Source organism: Paralichthys olivaceus, chromosome 19 (genome assembly GCF_024713975.1).
Source record: "Paralichthys olivaceus isolate ysfri-2021 chromosome 19, ASM2471397v2, whole genome shotgun sequence".
Lineage (NCBI taxonomy): Eukaryota > Metazoa > Chordata > Actinopteri > Pleuronectiformes > Paralichthyidae > Paralichthys > Paralichthys olivaceus.
The window spans coordinates 18,434,552-18,461,408 of record NC_091111.1 but is presented as its reverse complement, the minus strand read 5'-3'; the positions used below and the strand labels follow the sequence as shown (position 1 = coordinate 18,461,408).

General features: G+C 43.6%; 3 protein-coding genes and 1 long non-coding RNA gene across 8 annotated transcripts in view; 2 read left to right on the top strand and 2 right to left on the bottom strand.

The window, feature by feature from the left end:
- The first annotated feature begins 1,663 nt into the window (after positions 1 to 1,663).
- LOC109647376 (protein unc-93 homolog A-like) lies at positions 1,664 to 7,833 on the top strand. Of its 4 annotated transcripts, none has more exons than XM_069514888.1 (9): positions 1,664 to 1,800; positions 3,156 to 3,271; positions 3,805 to 3,986; positions 4,218 to 4,447; positions 5,156 to 5,281; positions 5,502 to 5,713; positions 6,115 to 6,250; positions 6,333 to 6,464; positions 6,896 to 7,833. In XM_069514888.1, exons 2-9 carry the CDS (start codon positions 3,182 to 3,184, stop codon positions 7,177 to 7,179), a joined length of 1,392 nt encoding a protein of 463 aa, XP_069370989.1. In that variant the 5' UTR covers positions 1,664 to 1,800; positions 3,156 to 3,181; the 3' UTR covers positions 7,180 to 7,833. The 4 variants fall into 4 exon arrangements, with proteins under 4 accessions (XP_069370989.1, XP_069370987.1, XP_069370988.1 ...); XM_069514886.1 differs by lacking the exon at positions 1,664 to 1,800 and adding an exon at positions 2,608 to 2,692; XM_069514887.1 differs by lacking the exon at positions 1,664 to 1,800 and adding an exon at positions 2,913 to 3,007.
- LOC138405557 (uncharacterized) lies at positions 5,604 to 10,569 on the bottom strand. Its single transcript, XR_011239328.1, has 4 exons — positions 10,450 to 10,569; positions 9,982 to 10,083; positions 7,685 to 7,726; positions 5,604 to 5,740 (listed from the first exon to the last, which is right to left on the bottom strand). It is a non-coding gene; the product is annotated as an uncharacterized lncRNA (long non-coding RNA).
- Positions 8,639 to 14,305, top strand: LOC109639967 (unc-93 homolog A). Its single transcript, XM_069514891.1, has 8 exons — positions 8,639 to 8,864; positions 9,405 to 9,586; positions 10,799 to 11,028; positions 11,337 to 11,462; positions 11,549 to 11,760; positions 12,105 to 12,240; positions 12,323 to 12,454; positions 12,886 to 14,305. The coding sequence occupies exons 1-8, from the start codon at positions 8,775 to 8,777 to the stop codon at positions 13,167 to 13,169; spliced, it is 1,392 nt and encodes a 463-aa protein (XP_069370992.1). The 5' UTR covers positions 8,639 to 8,774; the 3' UTR covers positions 13,170 to 14,305.
- A 6,000-nt stretch (positions 14,306 to 20,305) lies between these two features.
- ncoa1 (nuclear receptor coactivator 1) overlaps positions 20,306 to 26,857 on the bottom strand; it is a 33,181-nt gene continuing 26,629 nt past the window's right edge. Inside the window, exons 14-22 of one of the 2 annotated variants that reach the window (XM_069514884.1) lie at positions 26,289 to 26,474; positions 25,650 to 25,764; positions 25,224 to 25,392; positions 24,587 to 24,901; positions 23,956 to 24,051; positions 23,116 to 23,533; positions 22,797 to 22,965; positions 22,524 to 22,713; positions 20,306 to 22,355 (exon numbers count right to left, since the gene is read on the bottom strand). In XM_069514884.1, the coding sequence (XP_069370985.1) occupies positions 22,176 to 22,355; positions 22,524 to 22,713; positions 22,797 to 22,965; positions 23,116 to 23,533; positions 23,956 to 24,051; positions 24,587 to 24,901; positions 25,224 to 25,392; positions 25,650 to 25,764; positions 26,289 to 26,474 (1,838 nt within the window). In that variant the 3' untranslated portion in view covers positions 20,306 to 22,175. The remainder of the gene's footprint in view (positions 22,356 to 22,523; positions 22,714 to 22,796; positions 22,966 to 23,115; positions 23,534 to 23,955; positions 24,052 to 24,586; positions 24,902 to 25,223; positions 25,393 to 25,649; positions 25,765 to 26,288; positions 26,475 to 26,857) is intronic. The other variant, XM_069514885.1, reaches the window with a different exon arrangement.

The following is a 26,857-nucleotide window of genomic DNA, read 5'->3' as shown; positions in this document are numbered from 1 at the left end:
GTTGCCAACATTACAATTTATTGTAGTTTTAACTGGGACACACACACACACACACACACATTATTGAAGCCCTCAGTAGTTGTACTCATGGAGCTTTCAGCTCATATCTGAAGCAGAGCAGACATACCCGTCTGTCTGCCTCTCTAATGCCTGTAATTCTCTACCTCAGGGGCCTGCAGAGAGAGTGTGTGTGTGTGTGTGTGTGTGTGTGTGTGTGTGTGTGTGTGTGTGTGTGTGTGTGTGTGTGTGTCCAAACCAACCATCAAACTTCTCACTTTCTGGAAAGGTCAGACGTGTGTGACGTGTTGAACCAGATATTTTATTTCTATTTATTTAGTTAATTGTACACTGCGTCAAATGTTAACTTCCACTCAAAGATGCACTTGGTGAAATGAATTGTGGGAAATCTGCAGTGTTTCTGGATCTGTCCCGGGTTTTCAGATTAAATTGTAGCCTCTGGCTCCCCCTGCTGGTCAAATAGATGTGCTTATAAGAAAAAGATAAATCAAGGTTTTTAATTTAAATGGTTTTATTTTCAATACGTTTTAAATCGTCATTTAGAAAAGTTTTGGCTGAATTAAATTAATTCTAAATGCATTTCGATTTGATTTCTTTTTCTGTTTTAGAACAACTGTGATATTTCTACATTTACAGGCACAAATCTGACCAGAAGCTAAAGCGGATCATTTCACTGGTTCTCAACTTTAACAGAAAAACTTCCAGCAGCAGATTCAAGAGGTGGATATTATTTTAATCTCTTTGGATCAAGGTTATCGGACGGTGACGCCTGAGTGCACATCTTCCTTTAACAAGCACTAAGTGCAAACTGATAAAACTTATATGTGCTTTCAAAACATAAAAACACATTTAGAGAACTATAAAAAAAAACATGCATGGACATTGATCAACGGGTCTTAACAACAGGGTGGAGAGCTCAGTAAAAAATCCACATCAGATAAAACCACAACACAGGAAGTACAACTTTGACTCAACACATTCATGTGAGCGAGTTTTAAACCTTATCAATGAAACGCTGGGTTCGTATCAATGATCGTCGATTCCAGTGTAAACGGGTCCAAAGTCAAGGTGTTGTCATGGCGATCAACGCGTCATCATCACATCTACGACCATTTTATGATAATGAACTTTATTTATTTATTGAAGGTGGAAATCTTAAATGCTCGAAGACCAGATACCAGGTTACTGCCATCTCATTACGTGTCAAACATAAACAGAACTTTAACTCTTCATTTGATTGACATTTTAGTTTCACACAAGTCAATCACATTATAAACGTGACGTGAACAAAAAGGCCTTGGTGACGTCAAACTGTCTAGAGTTTGACGTCGGTGTCGACAAAAACACTGGGAAATTAAAGAAAATATCAAAGTTCCTATCTCGCGATTGTGAAGAAGGTAAAAAAACACAACGAGCAGGTTGGTGGAACCAAGCGGACGGAGGTGACCAGAGAACATTCTTGGTTTGAGGTAATAACAACATGTCCTCCAGGCTGTGAACCTCAGGTGATGGGCAGGGTGTGTCAGAAACTCCACCGCCGCCAACATCAATAACTAGAATGGTGACTTTCAAGGAATGTAGCGGGACAGCAGATCTGGAAGTTTACTTAAACAAAACAGTGGCGACATGTTTGCGAAGAAGCCGGCTGGACTGGACGAGCCGAAAGAACAAACGCTCTTTGATAATGTTTGAATCAAAGAATCTGTTCTCACACGTGAACATTGCGACAAGAAGAAACAGCTAAAACCAGAAGATACGAAACTGTGCATTGTTTGCAAACTGGTGAGTAAATGCTCAATAAATCCTTCAGGTGTTTGTTGAGATGATTCCAGGGAAGAACAGTAAACAAGAGGCACTGAGCATATTTGAAGAGGTAAGAACCAGCTGATGAGAAAACACTGAAGTCATTGAACAAGAAGCTCAGAGCTACGACTTCCGAGAACTGAGTCCAGCTCCTGAGGAGTTCCTCACTCTGAGGAAACTTAAATATTATTTACAAAAATTACTTCAGCGAGGATTCATCATCACTACCATCTGACACCGGATACCTCGTGAGACAGAAGCCGCCGAGGTTAGTGTGGAACACGTGTAATAATCTTTAGCACTCTCAGAAAAAGTCTCTGGTTCTTCACCAACCGAAGAACCTTTTTTCTGCAGGAGACGGTTCTGTGCATCTTCTGTGAGGTTCTTTAAAGAGAGACAGGTTCTTCATTTTTATGTCGGTCAGAAATACAATAAAACTGTTCACTATCTGAACCATCAGTGAGTCTGCAGATCGTTTTCTTGTCAATCAGAATTCCTCAGATCCTGAATCGATATCTCAAAATGGGATTTTCTGTCTGAACAAACGTCCAGAACCTTAAAATACAAAACACGGCAAATTCTTCATACTTAAAGAGAAGTTATTTCTGTCCGTTGACCAGAGATCCAGAAATCGTGACCTTTGTTTCATTATCACATCAAACTGTGAGAACTTGTGTTATTATTCCTTTTCTCCTTCACCAATAACACATACACACACATGTGCACACAGTAACTGGGAGGAGTTCCAGAGACTGAAAGCGATCACACTTGTGCACCAGCACACTGATTAAAAATAGCAACATGAGGTATCAGTCACCACAGCTCGGCTGCATGTTCTCTTTTCTCCTGCTGCCGAAGCACAAACAGCGAGGTGAGCACTTCCTCCGAAGCTCTCGCACCTCCGGAGAATCTTCGGAGGTGTGCGCGTGAATGCAGATGTGCGAGCGAGAGCCTCCTGCACCTGGTGCCCGAGAATAAAGTCTGCAGAAGCAACAAGGAGCCGTCACGTTGTGAAAGAAACCGATGAGAAATAACACTTTGCTCTGAGCCACTGCTCCTGTGCATGAGTGTAGATGTGACGACGACAACATGACAACATGACAACACAACACAACACAACACAGAGGAGAAGACGAGCTGGAATACAAACAGGAAGAGGAGAAGCGGGAATATACACAACTGGATTGTGGGTGTGTGTGTGTGTGTGTGTGTGTGTGTTTGAGCTGGACTTTGATCCAGCACTTGAGTTTATAACAGTCATTTTCAGCAGAGACGTTTCTCAGAGCCGTTCAGCTGCTGTGTGACTTTGTTGATCCTGATTTGTTTTTTTAAAGGTGAAGTTTCTTCTCCTGACGCAGCCATGATCAGCCGCAACTTCAAGAATGTGTTGGTGGTGTCTGTGGGGTTTCTGTTCCTGTTCACTGCGTACGGAGGCCTGCAGAGTTTACAGGTCGGTAACAGCTGAACTTATCATGTTGTTGAATGTCTTATTATCACTGGGATTATGAGTAAATCAACAGATTTAAGGATTTAAATGCATCAGTGCAGAGTTTGTCTAAATTTAACAAAGAAGATAACGGATTTTGAAATCACTTTTATATTATTTTCCTCTTTCTATATAACCTGTCGCTGTGTTTGCTCTTAAAATAAGATGAAATCAGTTTTCAGTCTCTTAATAAACCTTCAAGATAAAAAACAAGTTGAGTTCCAGACTATTTGTGTAACTTTCTATTCTCATTATAGTTCTAATTATATCAGACACAACATATGTGCGCTAAATCTCTCAGTGAAGATAAATAAATTATTTTTTTAAATGATGTGACGTAAAATCATCAGCCTCGTGATCAAAATCAGTGTCGAAACATTTATCATCAAGTTTAAACATTAAAAGACGGTTCAGTGTTTCGAGTTATTCAAAATACATTTCATAGGTTTTAATTTATGAAGTTCAAATAAATGTTTTATGCTTTTTCAAACTTGCAGAGCAGTCTGAATGCGGAGGCAGGGATGGGCGTGGCCTCTCTGAGCGTCATCTACGCCTCCATCATCGTCTCCTCCATGTTCCTGCCGCCGATCATGATCAAAAATCTGGGCTGTAAATGGACCATCGTCGTCGGGATGGTCTGCTACGTCTCCTACTCCCTGGGAAACCTCTACCCAGGATGGTAAATAATCTCACACCTCAGAGAGAGAAAAGGCTGAAAACTATAGATATTGATCTGGATCCAAAACTCGGCGACTTCTTTCCTGACCCATAATGCATCCCTCTGTGTAGTTTCTTGATTTGCTCTCAGTTGTTTTTGTGTAATCCAGCTCAGAACCGAACAAACCAACCAATCCACAGACACAGAGGTGAAAACTGATCCCACACTCCAGTAACTTTCCCCTCGGCTCAGGTACACCCTCATGCCCACCTCTGTGATCCTGGGTTTGGGAGGCTCTCCCCTGTGGTCGGCCAAATGCACCTACCTGACCATCTCTGGGAACGCTCAGGCCGCCAAGGAAGGCAGGAAGGGCCCCGATATGATCAACCAATACTTCGGCATCTTCTTCTTCATCTTCCAGTCATCGGCCGTGTGGGGAAACCTCATGTCGTCGCTCATCTTCGGACAAGACCTGAACATAAGTAAGAAGGAAGAGAGACGTGGTGACACTACTTCCTCCTCCTGTGTGTCTGACATGTTTCTGGATCTACTTCCTTCTCCTGTGTGTCTGACGTGTTTCTGGATCTACTTCCTCCTCCTGTGTGTCTGACGTGTTTCTGGATCTACTTCCTCCTCCTGTGTGTCTGACGTGTTTCTGGATCTACTTCCTTCTCCTGTGTGTCTGACATGTTTCTGGATCTACTTCCTCCTCCTGTGTGTCTGACATGTTTCCGGATCTACTTCCTCTTCCTGTGTGTCTGACATGTTTCTGGATCTACTTCCTGTGTTTGACTCTGTCACCGATCAAAGTTTAACAGACGACTTGTTCTGTTTATGAGCTCCGGTCAGAGGAGAAGAAGAAGAACAGGGTGACTGTCACTACACATCGTATTATTTTATTGGTGCTTATCAGCTGAAATCACAACGCTGCATTTATGAGAAGACAAAGTTATTTATTCGATTCTTATTTCCTCATTCGTCCAAACTGCTGAATTATTTGTATGTTTTGTTACAGACTAAAATATTTAAATTAAAAGAGTTCAAATGAGGCCATGAGGTAAGTTTCAGGAGGTTTAATGAAAGTCAGCACAGATTTGATTTTTTTTCTTCTTATTTCTCTACGACAGATCAACCGTTCTGTCGTTTTATCAGCGTTAAACGTGTTTATCTTTTTTTTTTTTTTCTGGCAGCGAACATCCCAGAGGAGCAGCTGATTTACTGCGGAGCGGCCAGCTGTGACTTCAACTCCACCTCCGGCTCCGTCCCCACCAGGCCGGCTCAGAAACTGGTGTGGACGCTCCTCGGATGCTACATCGGTAACGTCATTACATGTGACATGTGACCTCAATTCGAACCATTGAGTGTTTTGCAGGAGTCGCATATTAATGATAAACATAAATAAGCTCCTTTTTCAAACCAGTATTTATTATGTTTTTTGAGATTATCTTTAAAACTGTTTTACAGATTTGTCTGGAGATTAAACTTGAACTTGTGCAGCTCTACAGTCGTTGTTGTTGTGTTGTTGCTGTGTGGCAGGTGTGGGAGTTGTGGCCATTCTCATCATCTCAGTGTTCCTGGACAACATCGACCAGGAGCAGGCCAGCGAGTTCCGCGGCAGCCGGGAACCTTTTAGTCGAACCTTCCTGGCCACGTTCAGGCTTCTGAAAGACCGGAGGCTGCTGATGCTCATCCCTCTCACCATGTACAGCGGCTTCGAGCAGAGCTTCCTCGCTGGGGAGTACACCAAGGTGAGAGGAGCTGCAGCCGCTGTAGCTCTAATGAAGGGTTTTACCAAAAACACACACGACAGGTTGTTTCCTGAACTGAATTCAGAGCATGAAGTTGTTTGAATGTGACACAACTGCGAGGTCGCCCAGACGTCTCACACAAGCACGGAAAACAACACAACCACAAAAGTTACAATGTAAACACAACCATGACAGAAACACGACAAAACCAAAATGCTAGTAAACCACAACAACAACACAACCACAACAGCCACAATCTAACCACCACACCTGCAGCCATAGCACATAAACACAACCACAATTTAAATGAGCGACAACGGCTGTTGACAATGAAACGAGCAGCGTTACTTCATGCGGACAAGTTGTTTGTTCTGACTCTGACACTTTTTGTTATTTTGCAGAACTACGTGACGTGCGCTCTGGGGATCCACTTCGTAGGCTACGTGATGATGTGCTTCGGAGCCTCGAACTCTCTATGCTCGTTCCTCTTCGGGAGACTGGCTCAGTACGTGGGCAGAGCTACTCTCTTCCTCCTCGGTAAAGCTACACAGACACCGAATGAGCGACGGGTTTGAAAGATTTATTCTGTTAACGTCGTGTTGAATCTGTCGGTTTTCAGCCGCACTGCTCAACTTCTCCTGCATCATCGCTCTGCTGCTGTGGAGGCCTGAACCTGATCAGACGGTTGTGTTCTTTGTGTTTTCCGCTCTGTGGGGAGCGGCCGACGCTATCTGGCAAACTCAGACCAATGGTAAGAATCTCCCACCAGCCCCCTGGTGTGCAGTGTGTTCACAGCACATGGCGGCTCTGAGCGCTACCACAGAAAATGATCTTACCGTAAATCAGCGGAATAATTTGTCCGATAGCTGTTGGAGTTTATCCTCAAGACCAGAATGTTGCTTTCAGACCTGCGCTGAACTCTGGATAATCTCCTGACATTCTCCGGAGTACGTAAGAACCACTTTCTCTAGAGTTTCTCCTGCCAGGCCTCGAGTAAGGACTCCACATAATGTCTGAATGCGCCCATGTGAGAAGCCAGGAGATTTTCCAGAGGATTCTCTGTGAGCGACAGAAGCAAAACTGATTCAAAAAAACCCACAAACCAAATATTTCAGGATGAGAAACACTGAAACACCTGAACTTCACCCTTGTGTGACTTCTTCTCTGCTTCCTGTCCTGCAGCACTTTACGGCGTCCTCTTCCCTCGCGACAAAGAGGCAGCGTTTGCCAACTACCGCATGTGGGAGTCTCTGGGTTTCGTCCTCGCCTTCGCCTACAGCAGCTTCCTGTGTCTAAGCTACAAACTGTACATCCTGCTGGCTGTCCTGCTGCTGACCGCCGTCACCTACCCCATCGTGGAGTACCGCGAATACAAGAATCCCACGCCGGGCGACAAAGAGGCCTACAAGAGTCACAAAGACACCGTCCACACAAACGACAAAATCATCTCTCAGACACAAATGTAGAGACTGAATTGTATTGAGATTTAGTTTTGCCTTATACTACAGTATTCAAATCCATCTGTGTTTTTCTTTACTGCGGAAATCAGTCAACACTGAAAACCCTGATTTCACCTTTTACTCATGCTGCCTTCGCCTGGACCCTCTTTCCCACAGTTCCACAAATATTAACGTCACATTTGCGGAACAACAACACGGATGAGATGAAAGTTTGCTGGATGAAATATTGTGAATTATGTGCATCGCTCTTCATGAGCAAGATTATGAGAATATCAGAACTTTGACAGTTTACGACAAAAGCGCCTGTGCAGCTCGCTGAGTGAACGATTCAGGATGTGACTGCTGTTGTTGTAAATTAAATATCCAACTGAAATGATGTACTGTAAACTTTAGAAGTGAGATAACTGCATATGTACATGAATGTTTTAAAGCTCAGTCACACAACGAGCTTGACGGAGCTAAAACCAGATTAATGATGTTTGTAGTGTTTTCTCCAAACTCTGATTATTACCTTGTTGTTTTGGCCCAAAGATTCTTCACCTCCAGCAGGAAGCTGAAACAAAAGAATGGATTTACACAGAACTTGGTGGAAGGTTGTGGTCTGATAGGACTTTTTTTTGTTTTAACATTTCACATTAGAGATTAAAATCTCTGAACCATTTCCGACCTCAGTCCCGATAAGGCAGCACTGACAATACGTGACAACTGAAGCTGTGGTTTCACGAAGAGCAAAGATTTGAATGTTTGCACGAGAAATGAGTGGGAGTTAAGATTTAAAGGACTGTGGAGCGTCTTAGCGGTGAAGGAACACCACTCTGGACCAATGACAAGTGAGAATACCTAAATTTGACAATTGAGAACTGCATCCTCCTTCACTTTTTTGCTATGAACTTTGCTGACATCAAAAATGATTAGCTACACCAGGCATTAGCCCGATCCTACACCAGGCATTAGCCCGATCCTACACCAGGCATTGGCCCGATCCTACACCAGGTATTAGCCCGATTCTACACCAGGCATTAGCCCGAGATGCAAACAGAGGAAACAAACAACACGGTTAACGTGTTGTCGGTTATGTCAGTGCACAATTGTTGCAAAGTCTCATACAAACAGACTTTTACTAAAAACACGTTCTGGCGTCAGCGGACGGCGCAGAGCGGAGGGCGGGGACGTCACCTGAAGAAGAAGACTGGCATAGTATTTATACTGAGGATCGGTTGGTGTCGACAGAAAGAGAGACAGAGAGAGATCTACATTACTAAGAAGTGTTTACAATTTTTTGTCGTTATTTGGATGATGGGTTCCCCCACTGTCGAGTTCTTCGTTAAGAACCTGAGCAAATTCAAATCAAAGATGATGAGAAATAACACTTTGCTCTGAGCCACTGCTCCTGTACATGAGTGTAGATATGACGATGTCAACATGACAAAACAACACAACACAACACAGAGGAGAAGACGAGCTGGAATACAAACAGGAAGAGGAGGAGAGGGATTATACAAAACTGGATTGTGTGTGTGTGTGTGAGAGAGAGCTGGACTTTGATCCAGTACTTGAGGTTATAACAGCCATTTTCAGCAGAGACGTTTCCTGACGCAGCCATGATCAGCCGCAACTTCAAGAATGTGTTGGTGGTGTCTGTGGGGTTTCTCTTCCTGTTCACTGCGTACCTGGGCCTGCAGAGTTTACAGGTCGGTAACAGCTGAACTTATCATGTTGTTGAATCTAAAAAAGTTAAATGTCTTATTATCACTGGGATTATGGGTAAATCAACAGATTTAAATGCATCAGTGCAGAGTTTGTCTAAATTTAACAAAGAAAATAAAGGATTTTGAAATCACTTTTATATTATTTTCCTCTTTCTATATAACCTGTCGCTGTGTTTGCTCTTCAAATAAGATGAAATCAGTTTTCAGTCTCTTAATAAACCTTCAAGATAAAAAACAAGTTGAGTTCCAGACTATTTGTGTAACTTTCTATTCTCGTTATAGTTCTAATTATATCAGACACAACATATGTGCGCTAAATCTCTCAGTGAAGATAAATGAATTATTTTTTTAAATGATGTGACGTAAAATCATCAGCCTCGTGATCAAAATCAGTGTCGAAACATTTATCATCAAGTTTAAACATTAAAAGACGGTTCAGTGTTTCGAGTTATTCAAAATACATTTCATAGGTTTTAATTTATGAAGTTCAAATAAATGTTTTCTGCTTTTTCAAACTTGCAGAGCAGTCTGAATGTGGAGGCGGGGATTGGCGTGGCCTCTCTGAGCGTCATCTACGCCTCCATCATCGTCTCCTCCATGTTCCTGCCGCCGATCATGATCAAAAATCTGGGCTGTAAATGGACCATCGTCGTCGGGATGGTCTGCTACGTCTCCTACTCCCTGGGAAACCTCTACCCAGGATGGTAAATAATCTCACACCTCCGAGAGAGAAAAGGCTGAAAACTATAAATATTGATCTGGATCCAAAACTCAGCGACTTCTTTCCTGACCCATAATGCATCCCTCCGTGTAGTTTCTTGATTTGCTCTCAGTTGATTTGTGTAATCCAGCTCAGAACCGAACAAACCAACCAATCCACAGACACAGAGGTGAAAACTGATCCCACACTCCAGCGGGGGCGTTTCTAGGATTGAAAGAAAGGGGGGACTTAGCCCCCAAGGATGTGGAATGTTTGCGCGCAAAGCGCGCGCCAATTTCTTTTTGGACTCATTTGGGCCTATACATTTTTTATACATTTCACAGTAGAAGAAAATAAAAAAACTCCACTCGTTTCCTTCTAGACCTGTAGACCACTAACCTCCATCACACCAGCTCCTTCAGCCCTGTCAGTTTCCTGCTTCTCTCTCTCATCTGACTGGGCGGAGCTGTCACCTCTGCTAAAAAATCTTCTTATATCCATCTGGTCGATGAATTGGATGATATACCGGTACAATGGCGTTATGAGGGACACTATGACATTTAGTTTTCACTAGCATTACCTGATTATAAACAACAACATTCTATAGGCACTGATATTATTGTTTTAAAATACTAGAGATAGATATTAATGCAAAGAATAGAGAGCTGTTGATAGTTATTTCTTACATTTCAAATTTGCTCGTTCACACTCTTGCTCACTGGAGACATTTTCTAACAAAATAGCTAGCTAGCAAGCTTAGTGTTAACATAGCTCATTACAATATTCCCTTTCATTTGCCTCAAGTAAACCTAAATTTAAGCAGGTAACAATCGTTAACAACTACAGATAGCCAAATTCTGTAACTACCTGTACTTACAATCTCCCTCCGTGCATCACTTCCTGTGAGCTAAACTCCTGCTGACTTGATGAGAGACTCCCCAAGGTCCTAGTGCCCTGTCTTTCATTGTTAAGTATGATGAGAGGCTATTGGATTGTAATTTGAAGGGGGAGAAAACATACAAACCAGAAATGCACTCACATATGTAGCATGTTAGAAATAACTTGTCCATGTGTAAAACAATAGTTTAATTAAAAAATTAAAAAAAAATCCCAATAATTATTTGGGGGGGCTGAAGAACATTTTAGGGGGGCTTCAGCCCCCCTAAAACAGGGCTAACGACGCCGCTGCACTCCAGTAACTTTCCCCTCGGCTCAGGTACACCCTCATGCCCACCTCTGTAATCGTGGGTTTGGGAGGCTCTCCCATGTGGTCGGCCAAATGCATCTACCTGACCATCTCTGGGAACGCTCAGGCAGCCAAGGAAGGCAGGAAGGGCCCCGATATGATCAATCAATACTTCGGCATCTTCTTCTTCATCTTCCAGTCATCGGCCGTGTGGGGAAACCTCATGTCGTCGCTCATCTTCGGACAAGACCTGAACATAAGTAAGAAGGAAGAGAGACGTGGTGACACTCAGAGAGCGAGTAACTCGTTAAAGAACCTGTGTTAAAGAAAAGTTTCAATTCTTAGATCTGCCCATTATCTGTTTCTGGATCTACTTCCTCCTCCTGAGAGTCTGACGTGTTTCTGGATCTACTTCCTCCTGAGTGTCTGACGTGTTTCTGGATCTACTTCCTCCTGAGTGTCTGACGTGTTTCTGGATCTACTTCCTTCTCCTGTGTGTCTGCAGATCAACCGTTCTGTCGTTTTATCAGAGTTAATAAACGTGTTTATCTTTTTTTTATTCTGGCAGCGAACATCCCAGAGGAGCAGCTGATTTACTGCGGAGCGGCCAGCTGTGACTTCAACTCCAGCTCCGGCTCCGTCCCCACCAGGCCGGCTCAGAAACTGGTGTGGACGCTCCTCGGATGCTACATCGGTAACGTTGTTGTCTTCTCTGCGTCAGGGACTAAATGATGAGGTCCCAGTGTATGGACATGTTGTTGTGTTGTTGTTGTGTGGCAGGTGTGGGAGTTGTGGCCATTCTCATCGTCTCAGTGTTCCTGGACAACATCGACCAGGAGCAGGCCAGCGAGTTCCGCGGCAGCCGGGAACCTTTTAGTCGAACCTTCCTGGCCACGTTCAGACTTCTGAAAGACCGGAGGCTGCTGATGCTCATCCCTCTCACCATTTACAACGGCTTCGAGCAGAGCTTCATCGCTGGGGAGTACACCAGGGTGAGAGGAGCTGCAGCCGCTGTAGCTCTAATGAAGGGTTTTACCAAAAACACACACGACAGGTTGTTTCCTGAACTGAATTCAGAGCATGAAGTGGTTTGAATGTGACACAACTTACAAAGAGACGATGCAGGCGAAGAGGAAAAAGGATTGAGAGTAATTCAAACCAATCAATACACAGGATACTGTAGAGTAGAAATACTCACGGGGAGATACAAGGTCAGTCTGGCAAACAGGAAGTGAACCACAGGAAGTGCAGATGATGATTGACCTGGATGGTAAGAAGAGGAAACCCTAATAATTTGATGTGTTCACAAATCTTCGGTGTCTTTGTTATTTTGCAGAACTACGTAACGTGCGCTCTGGGGATCCACTTCGTAGGCTACGTGATGATGTGCTTCGGAGCCTCGAACTCTCTGTGCTCGTTCCTCTTCGGGAGACTGGCTCAGTACGTGGGCAGAGCTACTCTCTTCCTCCTCGGTAAAGCTACACAGACATCGAATGAGCGACGGGTTTGAAAGATTTATTCTGTTAACGTCGTGTTGAATCTGTCGGTTTTCAGCTGCACTGCTCAACTTCTCCTGCATCATCGCTCTGCTGCTGTGGAGGCCTGAACCTGATCAGACGGTTGTGTTCTTTGTGTTTTCCGCTCTGTGGGGAGCGGCCGACGCTATCTGGCAACCTCAGACTAACGGTAAGAATCTCCCACCCGCCCCCTGGTGTGCAGCTTGTTCACAGCACATGGCGGCTCTGAGCGCTACCACAGAAAATGATCTTACCGTAAATCTGTGGAATAATTTGTCCGATAGCTGTTGGAGTTTATCCTCAAGACCAGAATGTTGCTTTCAGACCTGCGCTGAACTCTGGATAATCTCCTGACATTCTCCGGAGTACGTAAGAACCACTTTCTCTAGAGTTTCTCCTGCCAGGCCTCGAGTAAGGACTCCACATAATGTCTGAATGCGCCCATGTGAGAAGCCAGGAGATTTTCCAGAGGATTCTCTGTGAGCGACAGAAGCAAAACTGATTCAAAAAAACCCACAAACCAAATATTTCAGGATGAGAAACACTGAAACACCTGAACTTCCCCCTTGTGTGACTTCTTCTCTGCTTCCTGTCCTGCAGCACTTTACGGCGTCCTCTTCCCTCGCGACAAAGAGGCAGCGTTTGCCAACTACCGCATGTGGGAGTCTCTGGGTTTCGTCCTCGCCTTCGCCTACAGCAGCTTCCTGTGTCTAAGCTACAAACTGTACATCCTGCTGGCTGTCCTGCTGCTGACCGCCGTCACCTACCCCATCGTGGAGTACCGCGAATACAAGAATCCCACGCCGGGCGACAAAGAGGCCTACAAGAGTCACAAAGACACCGTCCACACAAACGACAAAATCATCTCTCACACACAAATGTAGAGACTGAATTGAATTGAGTTTTTGTTTTGTCTTATACTGCAGTATTCAAATCCATCTGTGTTTTTCTTTACTGCGGAAATCAGTCAACACTGAAAACCTGTACGTTCGGGGAAGTCTTGGGATTCTCACGTTTTCATTTCTCAGATAGGTCCTATAGTTTTCGAGTTACAAGCATTTGTTTGAAGAGTGGCGCTAGAGCAGCACACTCTAACCTTTTCATGGACTTCAATGGAGATGTCCAAAAATGATTCCTGATGAGAAAACTAAATTGAACGCTCTTGCGGTCTCATTTCTTAACTCCTATTAAATATAAACATATGTGGACGTCGGCCAAAGTCTTGTGATTCTCACAATGTGTTCATTTCTCAGATACGACTAATAGATTTTGAGTTAGAAGCTTTTGTTTGAGGGGTGGTCTGAAACCAGTTTGAGTCTCCAAAGTGAGCACGCAACAGGAGTTCCTCATCTAATCAGTGAGTAACCATGGCAACCCCATAGACTGACAGTTTAAATTTACTAGGAAACATGTAATGAGCCTGGTTTTTCAAAATAAAACCCCCAGATGGTTACAAAATATTCCCAGGAAGCCTAAAAGATGCTGGATTTTCAAAATGAAAGCCCCAGATAGTAACAGGATGTTCCCAGGAAGCCTAAAAGATGCTGGATTTTCAAAATGAAAGCCCCAGATAGTAACGGGATGTTCCCAGGAAGCCTGAGAGATGCTGGATTTTAAAAGTAAAATCCCCAGACAGTTAAGGGATGTTCCTAAGAAGCCTAAAAAAGGCAGGACCTTCAAAATAAACCCCCCAAATAGTTACAGGATGTCCCTAGGAAGTCTAAAAAACGCTGAACCTTCAAAATAAAACGCCCAAATAGTTACATATTATTCACAGGAAGCCTAAAAGATGCTGGATTTTCAAAATAAAAGCCCCAAATAGTTACTGAATGTTTCTAGGAAGCCTAAAAGACGCTGGTATTTCAAAATAAAAGTCCTGGATGATGACAAGACCTTACCAGGAAGCCTGAAGGTGTCTGGATTTTCAAAATAAAATCCACAAATAGTTACAAGATGTTCCCAGGAAGCCTGAAAGAGGCTATATTTGTAAGATTAAATGCCATGGATGGTGATAAGACTTTACAACATGGTTTCTTTCTGTCTCTCTGAAATTGGTCAAGTCTCTCTGTCACCGACCTGGATCATGCATGATTATAAAATTGAGCAGCTTTTGGAAAGGTCTTTCACTCTCTCTCTCTCTGAAATTGGTCCACTCTCTCTCTCTGTCCTTCCTCTTAAAGGAAATGTCTCTCTGTGCGAGCGGCGTAAACAAGCACAAGGCACCCATTCAAAATGTCTCTTGAAAAACACATTTAGGAGAAAACCTTAGATACATGGTTGTATATGTATAAATATATAAATATATATATAAGTACTTTTAATGGTAATTTGTTTGTATAAAGGAATCAGAAAACACTGATGAAAGCTGAAATGTGTTAGTTTTTACAGATTTGTTTCAAGTCAGTTTACATTTCTATATTGTAATAAAAATAATACTAGTTATACTATGATCGAAACTTTGCATTAAGTGTGAAGCAGTGACACTTAATTGGACTGAATAACAACCACATCATCTGCAAACTGCTTGTTGTTAAAATTCTCTAACTGTGGACAAGAACGAACAGGAACAACGTGCTGCATTTCAAATGGTGCTTTTATTGCAATGTGTTGCATTCCCACATTCATAGATGTTATAGATTTGTTAGTCAAAGCATCATTTCCTCAAGGTTGGCATCCTCACCTTGGAAAAAAAAGCAGAGGGATCAAATGCACGAGGTGTTTGTATTTTGAGTGTAGTCGAGAAGTGTGTGTTTGTGAGTGTGTGTCTGTGTGTGTATGTATGTGTGTGTAAACTTGAGCAGCCACGAACATATGAATGAACAAACCTCCAATTTTAGACTTCCAGTAGATGCAAAGAGAGTTTTTAATTGTCAAACAAACAAAAAGAGAGTTTTGTTTGTCTATCAGCCTGCAGGGCTCTCACTCCCTGCAGGGACTGGACCCGGCCTGAGACTGATTGTCTACAACATTCCAAAGAAAAGGTAGATTTCTTTATATTCACGTTACACACCTTGACAAGGGGTTGGGGGGGCATTAAAAGAGACAGAGAGAGAAAAAGAGAAAATATAACATGCATAAAATTCTCCCAGATGAACAATGTCACTCATATTGTCTTGTAATAGCTGCTCCGATGCCTCATTAAAAACAAACTTTACATGAGTGTAATATACAAAACTGGACAAAAATGGGTAAAATGTATAATATATATTTATATATATATTTATTTATATTAATTTGTACAAGGGAGAAAGTGGAACCTTGGTCCGGAGGAAGCATCACCGCCCCCGAAACAACAGAGTGGTGAGTTATTAATAATAAGAAGCCTTCTTTTAAAATCTCTGAACCATTTCCGACCTCAGTCCCGATAAGGCAGCACTGACAATACGTGACAACTGAAGCTGTGGTTTCACGAAGAGCAAAGATTTGAATGTTTGCACGAGGAATGAGTGGGAGTTAAGATTTAAAGGACTGTGGAGCGTCTTAGCGGTGAAGGAACGCCACTCTGGACCAATGACAAGTGAGAATACCTAAATTTGACAATTGAGAACTGCATCCTCCTTCACTTTTTTGCTATGAACTTTGCTGACATCGAAAATGATTAGCTACACCAGGCATTAGCTCGATCCTACACCAGGCATTGGCCCGAGAAGCAAACAGAGGAAACAAACAACACGGTTAACGTGTTGTCGGTTATGTCAGTGCACAATTGTTGCAAAGTCTCGCACAGACAGACTTTTACTAAAAACACGTTCGAAGCCGCGGGAGAGAAAACGTGAACGCTGAGCGGCTCTGCAGCAGCTACAGAGCAAAGTGTTGCTGAAACTGTGTTGTGAGCAGGAATGTTCTGAGATTCAAGCAAGAGGAGGTTTTTTTTTTTTTTAACAGTACGTCTGGCGTCAGCTGACGGCGCAGAGCGGAGGGCGGGGACGTCACCTGAAGAAGAAGACTGGCATAGTATTTATACTGAGGATCGGTTGGTGTCGACAGAGAGAGAGAGAGAGAGAGAGAGACAGAGAGAGATCTACATTACTAAGAAGTGTTTACAATTTTTTGTCGTTATTTGGATGATGGGTTCCCCCACTGTCGAGTTCTTCGTTAAGAACCTGAGCAAATTCAAATCAAACTAATAAAACGTACATCGTCTTGGTACATTCAGGGGACGTTACTTTTACTGATCTGATTGAGAAAGCTTGCGATGGCCTTTTCACTCCAAGTAAATCCGATATAAAGTGCAAAATTAGATTGTATTTGCAAATTCCTGGAATAATTTGATTAATCTTCTATGTGAGTAAAAAAGTCATTTAAAATACAGTAAACTTCTTTTTTATAAAGGTGAAAAAAGGTTTTAAAAAAACCCTGGTTAACAAGGTTATTACTGTTAAACAGCAAAGGAGCGACCTTCACTGCAGAAAATATATACACGAGGCACCTCAAGTTTGGTATAAAGTATTTAGTGAATGGAAAAAAAGAAGCGTTAGAAGCTGAGAGGTCATCGGTTTTCAACTGAAGTCACTGACGGGATCGTTGTGGCGTGTGTGTGTGTGTGTGTGTGTGACGTTTACTATCAATACGTTGCCTATGAAATCAATGACTCGGGGTTCGCTCCAGTGTTGATGCTTGTATCGGTAAGGTGCATAGCTAACGGTTGCAATGTTTTCTGTCTTCCTGTAAACGAATTGATAGCACTTCAGGCTCAAAAGACTTAATGGCAAAGCGGGAGACGCCTCTTAAAGGACCGAACTGAGGGGGGGGGCGTGTTGAGAAAGAGTGAGAGAGAGAGAGAGAGAGGAAGAAGGAAAGATGAACATGCAAAACTGTGAGAGAGAGAGAGGAGAGGAAATCCAAATAGAACGCAGGGCCGCTACATTACGTCCCGTCCAGTGATGATGAGGTTTGCATATGAAATCCATCCAACATCTTGAAGCTTTGGTCATTTAACTATTGACGAATGCAAAAAAAGTCTACATCAGTCAGACAATTAGAAAATAAAATTTAAAAAAAAAGCACACCGGGCGATGCCCCTCCATCAAAACCAAGGCTCCACTCTCCCAGATCTGCTTAAACTTTTGACAACAGAGAAAATTAAATAATATGGCCTTTTTTTGTTTTTTTAAATTAACCCGTACAAAAAGCCAGTCCACACTGCTTCTCTCTCAGTAAAATCACATTCAGCAGTCGCTAAACCATTCTCTGGCATAGTTATCTGAAACACCCACAGGTACTGTGCAGGGTCCAAAGAGTAAAAGAAGAAAAGAATCAAACCAGGACATCTTCCACTTTTCCATCTTAGAGAACACCAGATATACAGTATTAATCACACATACATACGCACTCACTGATAGTCATATACATACATCATCAGAAAAATAAAAAAGTAGAAAATCAAAAACATAAAATAAAAACATGACGGAGGCGAGTAGTTATTTACCACAAACTCGGAGCACTACTTTTTTTTGTTGATTCTGAACAAATACATATTCACATTTCTCTGTTATATACATTATGTTAACATCTTGAGAGCAATGTTATAAAAGAACCTAACCTTGTACCTGTTGGTTGCAGTGAGAGAGGAGGGACTGTCGGCTCCACTGAATGGCTGTTGCATAAAAAACTTTACATATGCATTGGTTGTATTTGGCATGTTGTCTTGTCGTCGTCGCTGCAGGAAACTACTGACAGGTGCTGTCGAGTTCCTGCGTCTAACAGAGTTGAAGAGGAAACCATTTCCATAGGAATGCCTATTCCACGCAGAGAATTAGGGGGGAGGGGTGTGTGTGTGTGTCACAATACTGTATGTGTGAAAGCATCAGAGCAGACGAGAGGAGGCAGACACTGACAGGAACCTTCCTAAAATACATTCTTCCCACTTTGTGCAGCTTTCGAGTAGTTTTACATCGACCAAACAGTGGCACAGGACCGTCTGACTCCTGCATTCACACTGTGAGAAACCAGATATCTACGGGAAGGACTGCGGAGACGTGAGCGAAGGACGTCTGGTTACCGACCGTCCAACACGTGCGTCGGATTCTTTTAGCGCTTCCTCCTTCCCTGACTGAAGTGCTTCTGTTTCAAGTGCAACGTGGGGACGAATTTAAGCGCGGACACAACGAAGGGCTGACATTTGTTTTACGGACAATTCAGGAACTTATTCATCCGATTCCTCTCCCTTAACCCGGGTTCTTAAATTAACCGAAAGTGGAATGGAAACCGTGTCTGAGAACTGAAAAAGTATTGAGGTCTTAGATTAGAGGTAGACGGACGTTTTAAACTGAGAAAACGCTGAATTTGACATAAATTCAATGGATGCAGTGGAGGTTAAAGGAAGGAAATGGGTCTGAATAAGTCTCTTTGGGGATAAAAGTTGCCAACAAGTGTATCTTCGATCATTAATTTGTCATTTATCAAAGACACAGGACCAAGATTTGAGTTTTTTCTAACCCAACAAGTGCTCTGGAGCCAGCAACATTTAAAAAGTACGTACGAGCAGGTAATGAAGGCAGAGCAGGATGAAAACCGACTCACTACACTGATGAGGTGGATGAAAACCAAAGCGACCACTCGAGCTGCTCACAGTGTGAAAACTTGGTCAAAATGAAAGGTCATGAGGTAATAGAAAGGTGCTCGTTAAACGCCTACTGATGATTTATCCACATGCTTTTATAATAAATATACACATAGAAAAATAGAAGAAATAAAAGCCGTCTCCGAACGTCGTGTTTTTGAAGCATCTGCTTGAGTCCAGTCTTGATTTGGATCATGAAGAGCAAAGATGTTGACTGTTCCTGGACGACTGTTTGGGTACAAAGTGAAATGGATCCGCACGTGAAGCGTGTCTGAATCCACACACGGGGCGTTCCAGCTGGACACAAAGTGGTTTCTCACATCTTACAAAACTGGATTGGTGGGTGGAATGTTGACCTTGCATACTATCCCTCTTTATATCCGGGTAACGTTGCATATGGTGAAGTATCTCAGCTGTAAAACACAGTACACAGGAAAGCCCTATTCCGCTGACGCAGCATCAGGCGGCGCGTTGCTGAACGCGAGCGATGAATCAGGTAGTTGTGAAACTCGTCGAACTAATATAACGCGAGGTCTTTTGCGTTGTGTGCAAAACCCTCTCCACAGATTCCACTTCCAGAGTTTTTCGTGACAGAAGGAAGATAAAATAAAAAAAAAGAACGAGGATAGCGACTGGATGACACAGGACTGGTTCCGTCAGGGGACGTCCTGACGCTGCGCCGGAGAAAGAAACACATTTGATTTGACGAGAGCAGAAATCGATGAGGATCTCTGCGGTCGTTACAAATCACCGGATGTTCCCTGATAAAACCCGTCCTGCGCCGAGAGGGCGTACGATAAACCACGTGTAGTCGAGCTACAACGATTTTGATCATACGTGAATCCCAGAATTCATTGAATCACGTGAAGATGATTTGGAGGCAACGTCTCCGCGGGTATTTTTTTTCTTTTTCTGACTTCCTGGAGAGTAAAGTATGATTTAATGTTTTCTGTGATTTGTTTTTCTTGCTTTTCCTTTTCTCTTGTTAAGTTAACAGAGGTCTGTTATCGCTGAGAGAGACAGTGTCTGACTGAGCAACAGTAGTCAACAGAAAACCGTATGTGTGTGTAGCCAGTGGAGTGAAGTCTTCATCGTGGGGAACCAGAGGTGGAGGGAGAGGAGGGTTGAATCCAAAAAAAAAAAAAAAAAAGAAGATCCTCGGTGGGAACGACACTGTAAAAACAGGTCTGGAGAAAAAAATTAAAGAGAAAATAATAAAAGGAGGTCTTTTTTTTTTTTTTTTTGACTCAACCCCATCCTGTTTCAATTTCATGACAGCTTAAAAATAATTATCCATCACATCTTTGTTAGGAACTTCTATTACTAAAGCTTCTATTTAAATGTCATTATATAAGAACAATATCCTAAAGCGCAACGTTTGCTGCGACTGCGAACCACCGCTCAGTACCGTTAGCATCGCCGGGGGGGGGGGGGTTACGTGATCGCAGCAGGACGAACTTTAAGGTATTATTACGCATCTTTTTTTTTTTTTTATACAATGGTTACAAACACATGTACTGTCTGAAAAAAAGATTTCTCTTGAAAAGTATTTTACATACATATGAATTAAAAAAAAGAAAAAAGAGGAGAAAGCATGAAAAGATGGCTAACTAGCTCCCTGGTTATCACAAGAGAAAGCACAGCGACCCCCCCAAGAAAATGTGGCGCTGAATGGGACGCAGAGGGGGGGGAGGGGGGGAGCGAGATCTATCTATATTTAAACTCGCTTCGAAATTTTTTCTTTTTTTCACATTTGCGAAGATGGAATCACTTCCTCCTCCACGGCAACAACTAGCGAAACATGACAATATCCTGATGCCAAAAAAAAAAAAAAAAAAAAAATTGAAAATAAAAAAACATGAGCTGACGTGATTAAATTAAAAAAAAAAAAAAAAACCTGGATCGAATCACATTATACATAGTTTTGCTGTTCTGAGTTAATTACACTTTTCTTTTTAAAGGAAAGCAGTTACAAGAGAAGAGTGAGCTCATCCCCAAGTCTTTGTCCTTCTGTACTGTACAATACTACCCGCCTGCATGGTGCACATGGCAAACACTGATAGGCTGAGAGAGAGAGAGAGAGATAGTATGAAAGAACGAGAGAGAGAGAGAGAAAGAAAGAGAGAGAGAGAGAGAGAGAGCGAGCCCCACAGGACTCTGTATTCACAGCTGCGGAGGTGAGGGGTAAAATGTGACGGACAGACAGTTAAATAATCATAACAGTCTTTTTTTATACTTTGAAAATAATAAAAATAAAACCTCCTCCCGGGGGAGAGAGACACATAAGTTCCAAACTGAGCAGCATCCTGTCTGTCTCCCATCCATCCATCAATCCTTCCATCCATCCATCCTGGCTGTTGTCAAAGCTTGTTCTGATGATTGCGAAGATGAAGATGATGATGATGATGATGATGACGGTGAGAGCAGATGGGGTTTTTTTTTTTTTTCTTTAAACAAAATAAAAACATTCAACCAAAGTAAAAACAGAATGTCATAGAATAATATGTAGAAGAAGAAGCAGAGCTTAGGAAAAACTCAAACTTCGACCAGGCACTGTAGCTGATAGAGAGAGACAGTCACAGAACCAGCTGATACTGAGCTTCTATCCCACAATGCCGCAGAGGTCTGAAACCTTAACATTCCCACATCGCTGAGAGACAGGTAGAGGAAAACAAAAACAAACGAAAATAAAAAAATAAAAGCCAGAGGTGCTGTTGTGTGGGATACTCCCACACTTTAAACGCTGAGCGCAACTGTACGCTGCAGCTCATGCTCCCAAGTTGCACTGCTGCTGCGACGGCCCCGACAGAAACCGTCCGATCAGAAAAGAACCACAAAAAAAAAAAAAAAAAAGAAATAAAAGAAGGAGGCCGGCCCTGATTTAACAGTGACGACAACTTGGCAAATCTACAATGAAGTCGCAGTTGTTTTCTTGGGTCAGGAAGCAGGAAGTAGGTCACCAAGGAATGAGCAGCAAGACAACACTGCCTTTAATAGGCTGAGGCAGACAGACAGGTTGTCAGACAGATTAGACAGGCAGGTTCAAATACACTGCTGCTCCTTCTGACGTGAGTCTTTTCTTTAAGTACTGGGCGGCAAAACAAACCGGCCTCAGAATCATCCTCCCGGCACAGAAGTGGTTCGGCTGCGTCGCTCCACCGGCAGCCGGAACCGCTCTGAGCCGACTCTGTGGCCGTCCACGCATCCATCCTTCCATCCATCCAAAAGGTGAGACAGAGACAGCAATGGGTCTGGTGCACTGACCTCCGAGGAGGAGGCGCAGAAGTGAGAAGTAGAGGGAGTAGGAGAGCTGGAGGGGTGGGAGGTGTCACTCGGTGAGCAGCTGCTGGAGGAGGCTCTTCTGCTGGGCCTGGTTGTTCTGGGAGCCCGGCGGCCCCGGGCCCTTCTGAGAGGCCGCGGCTGCGATGGAGCCCTGGTTCAGGTACGAGTCGCTGCCAACCAGGTTCACTGTGCACTGGACGTCCGCAAACACCTGAACCTGCTGCACCTGCACGGACGCAAACGTCAACGATACGAGAACCAAACAGCAAATTGAGTTTCGTCTTCATTAGAGTCCGACAGATACGGAATCTTCAGAGCATTGTTTTTTTTTTTTAAATCTGACAGTAATATGAAACGTGTCTAATCTTGGAAACTAATAAACAAAGTCACTAACCTGCTGGTCACTGCACACTGAACCCACGTTGCTGAGGTTACTGTTGCCGATGCCGACCGGCTGCCCCATGGGAGGTAACGAGCCGACACCACCAGAGCCTCCGGCCATGGAGACGGTTATGCTCATGTTGTTGTAAACCCCCTGCTGGCCAAACGCCTGCCCTGCACTCTGTCCTGACTGACTGAACAGGCTGCAGAGGGAAACAATCAGAGAGAGTCAGTGAATTTTACACGATGCAGCGTTTGCCTCAGACAACAGTGTGCACGTCCTCACCTGTTGCTGCCAATCCCCGTCTGTTGCCAGCTCTTCATGTCTGGTGACTGGTAGCCAGGAGGAGGGGCTTGCTGAAGCAGAGGACTCTGGGAGGTTGAGTTTTGAGGTGACAACAACGGGCTGCTCGGGCTCATGTCAGGAGGGAAGGATGGATCTTGCTGGACCAAAGCTTTGGAAACAAAGGAAAGGTTTTGATTGTTGTGATCGAGCTTTTATTAAGTGGGTCCGGGACATTTCTGTGAAGAACACGTCAGCAAAACAACATTCATTGATTCAATCGTTCATCAAATGACGGTGCAGCAGTTTTCCCTGAACTCACCAGACCCTCCAAACTGCTGGAACAGACTCTGCTGCAACGAGGAGTTGACGGTGCTGCTGAACTGGCCCTGCACGCCGCCCATCAGCGTCTGGTTATTCAGAGGGACTCTGGCGGACAGTTTGTTGTCCAGAGGGGCCCCTGACATGGGGCTGAAGTGACTCGGTGAGGTAGGGGGGTTTCCCGTCATCGGGTTGAACCCTGGTGGGAAGTTGAACTGCTGCTGTTGCTGCTGCGGCGTCGTGGGGGGACCTTTCGGGACCCTGGCAGTTCCGACGGGCCCCGCGGCTGCAGTCGGAGCGCCTGCCATGTTCTGTCTCATCAGCATGACCTTCTGCTGGAAAAGCTGTCGCTGGCGGTGCTGGATGCTGTAGAGTTCCCTCTGACGCTGGGCCAACATCTGGGCATTCAGTGGAGGCTGCTGGGACGAAACAGAGCATGATACCGAAACGTCTGTCTTAATACTTCGATGTCTTTATACATCAAATTGTCCACAAGGTCACGTGGACAGGAAATCTGCAAGTTGAATTAAGTGTTTGAAGAATCACAGAAAGACAGAGAGAACCTGATTATCTGGTTTAATACAGTTGTGTGTACATCAGGTCATGTTTTCATTGTTTCAAGCTGCACCTTCAATAATTAAGGTTAAATATCCTTCAGTCATTGTTATCCGTGTATTTATAGACATTAAGACGAGTATTTTTAAACGACTGCCTACTTAACTGCATTGAAACTGAACTGCTTTCATTTCTCATTAGTTAATTAAAATGATTAATTCTTTTAATAAAGGAATCTTTTAGACTGCAGGTGAACGAGGCTCCAGCCGCCGCCGCTGTGACTCACTTGTGAGGGAATCTGAGGTTGTTGAACGCCCTGACGAACACCCATGTTCACATGTCCCGCAGGAAACGGATTTATGGCTGCCAGTCGGTTCTGCAGCTGAGACACAACCACAAAAACATCGAATAAATAAGGAGACGATGACAGAGTGGAGGGAAGACGGGGGTTTAACAAGACAGAGGAATTAATTAGATTAATGAGAAAACGAAATATAATTGGATGGATGGAGAAAGAAGAGAAGAGTGAAAACGAGGGTTGAATATTAGTGATGAGGGAGGGGAAGGAAATTATCAATCAATACTGGCAGAATGAAATCAGAGGATTCATTATGATAAATTGATTCAGACTAACACAGAGAACTACAAGTCAATACTTTGAGAAAGAAAATGTTGAGAAGTGAAATGAGTGAGTGAAATAAAAGGGTTTCTCTCCTGTGTTTGAATGAGCCCTCAATAAAAAATGATATAACAAGAAAGAGACGATTGTTTTTGTTATTTCACTGCAGGTAAAGTAAAGTATATCAAGAAAGTAGTACAACTTCTGATCATACTGTATATCTCACCGTGCAGTAAAGACAATGGACCGAAGCATAAATAGTATATGATAGTATATTATATAATCGAGCCTCCCTCACCTGCTGCGGACCCTGGAGCCTCTGCTGCAGCTGCAGGCGGAGCTGGTTGGGTGGCAGCCGGAGCTGGGTGCCCATCCCCTGTGGTCGCGTCATGCCTGGCCTCAGGCCCATGCCCGTCCCACCGGGGAAAGTCCCCCGAGGGGCTCCAAAGCCCAGAGCCTGTGGCCCCACGGTGGCCAGCTCCGGAGGAAACTGGGTCTGTGGGGCTGGTGTGAATTGGGAGGGGTAGCTGGGGAGTTTAGGGTCCAGGGAGACTGGGGTGGCAGTGGGTTGCTGGGTTGGAAAGTTTTGAGGCAGAGGGTCAAAGCAGCCACCCTGGAAAGAGAGGAAACAGGACAAAGAGAGAATAATGATATTATTCTTTATTATAAACACAAACCGCTCATTATTGAGTCATTTGAGGCCCTGACAGTGTTTTGTTGTTTTTGGCAAATCCCGTTTGGTGGCAGAGAAAATACAGATTAGAAGCTGCCAACGTTTCAACTGAGAAACTGTTTTATGTGTTTGGATCAATTAAAGCAACAACGTACAATTAATGATGATTCACTGATGCTAAAAATAAACACGTGAAGTGCTCCGTCACCGCACGCGTGTCCACTGCATTCACACATCCTCCGCCCGGCTTCATCACACGCACCTGTACGAGCTTGTCGATACCCAGGGCCTTGTCCAGCTCAGCCAGTTCACTCTCATCGGTTCCACTGAGGAAGGAGACGAGCTGCTCCAACAGAGCTTTCTCGTCGTTTCGGCCTTCGGGTGCCGTCAGAGGGCCGAGCACTTCATCCAGCGTACAGGGAACACACTGCCTGCTCACACAGACGAGCACAATTAAGCACAGTGGTGTTTAAAGGTCAACTACAGAAATGTATGTGGGTATTTTATACACTACAAAATTACAGTTTAAAGTATTTTGAAGAATTAAATGTTTTCACACATTTCAACTCATCTACCTCCAAAGATTTGGAGAATCTTCACCACAGACATTGGTCTTTTTTAAACTTTCGCACAAAAACTATAAAACACACAAAAGGAAATGAAAAAGCAGAAACAGATTCATATTTACTCTTGTGGAGACGCGAGTGGAGCCTGCAGAGGAGTTCCAAGACCATCAAAAGACAAAGTGTCCGACAGAGCCAGAGGCTGGAACTGAGAGTCTCCCACGTCCATCTTGGTTAGGACTGAAAAACAATTGAATCCAGTTTTAAAATATATTCTATTATTTACCGGAATCAAAAATAACAAGGTACTTAAATCCACAAACTCGTGTACATCGTGTAACTCCCTTTAATATTTCACCTTCGCATGAAACCAACTTAAAATGCGACCTGTGATGCCGCTGATCAAGACGTCCAACCTTGCTGCAGTGACTTTGGCGCTGTGCTGCTCTCGTCTACAGCTGAACGACTTGTAACAGAATACGGTGTGAACACACCCAGAAGTACCCTGGTATATGGTCAGGTGTGTAAAAGGGTTGAAACTACAGAGGTCAACGCAACAATGCTTTACTGCGACACAAGATGCAGCGTCAGGTTACTCGTCAAAGCTCCGCAGCCATTTTCAGCCTGGATCCTTGTGTCTTATGACCAAACGAGTTTCCCGCAGATCATGAGATCATTTACCAGGAGGTTTTTTTTTTGGAGAATTTTCCGGTGACAAATTGCGACTGAAACACAAACGGTTGACTCTTTATCGTGTTCTGTACCAGTGCTTGAGCTGAAGGGGTTGATGACTTCTGCCTCTGGGAAGGGGCTGCTGCTGTCTTTGGGGGTCTGGAAGGGGTCTCCCTGTCCCTGGGTCTGTGTCTGGCTTGGAGTGGGGGGGCTGCAGAAATCGAACGACGGCTGACTCTGGAGGCTGCAGCCAGAGGGCGGTCCGCCATCGCTGAGCCCTGAGGAAACAGTCACAAGCACGAGGAAGATGAGGAGAAACAAATGATAAAACACTGAAGCACTAAACTTAGATAATGAAACTAATGAGAATAAAACGAGTCTGGTTCCATGTCGGGTTTGCTTACAATGAAATACCCCCCTAACAACCACTAGGGGGCGTGTAGACAAACAATGTGAAGGCAGATGAATAAATAAAAAAGAGAAAGAGCCTCCAGATTAAACTGTAACAAACATAATAAAACAAATATAGATATATATTTTTTGTTTAAACACTCCTGTTTCATTATTAATATAAAATCTAATGACTCTTTTATTTAAATTCTGGCTCTGCACTTCAAAACCACAGCTTCCATAAAACGTAGTTGTAGGTAGACCAAAATAT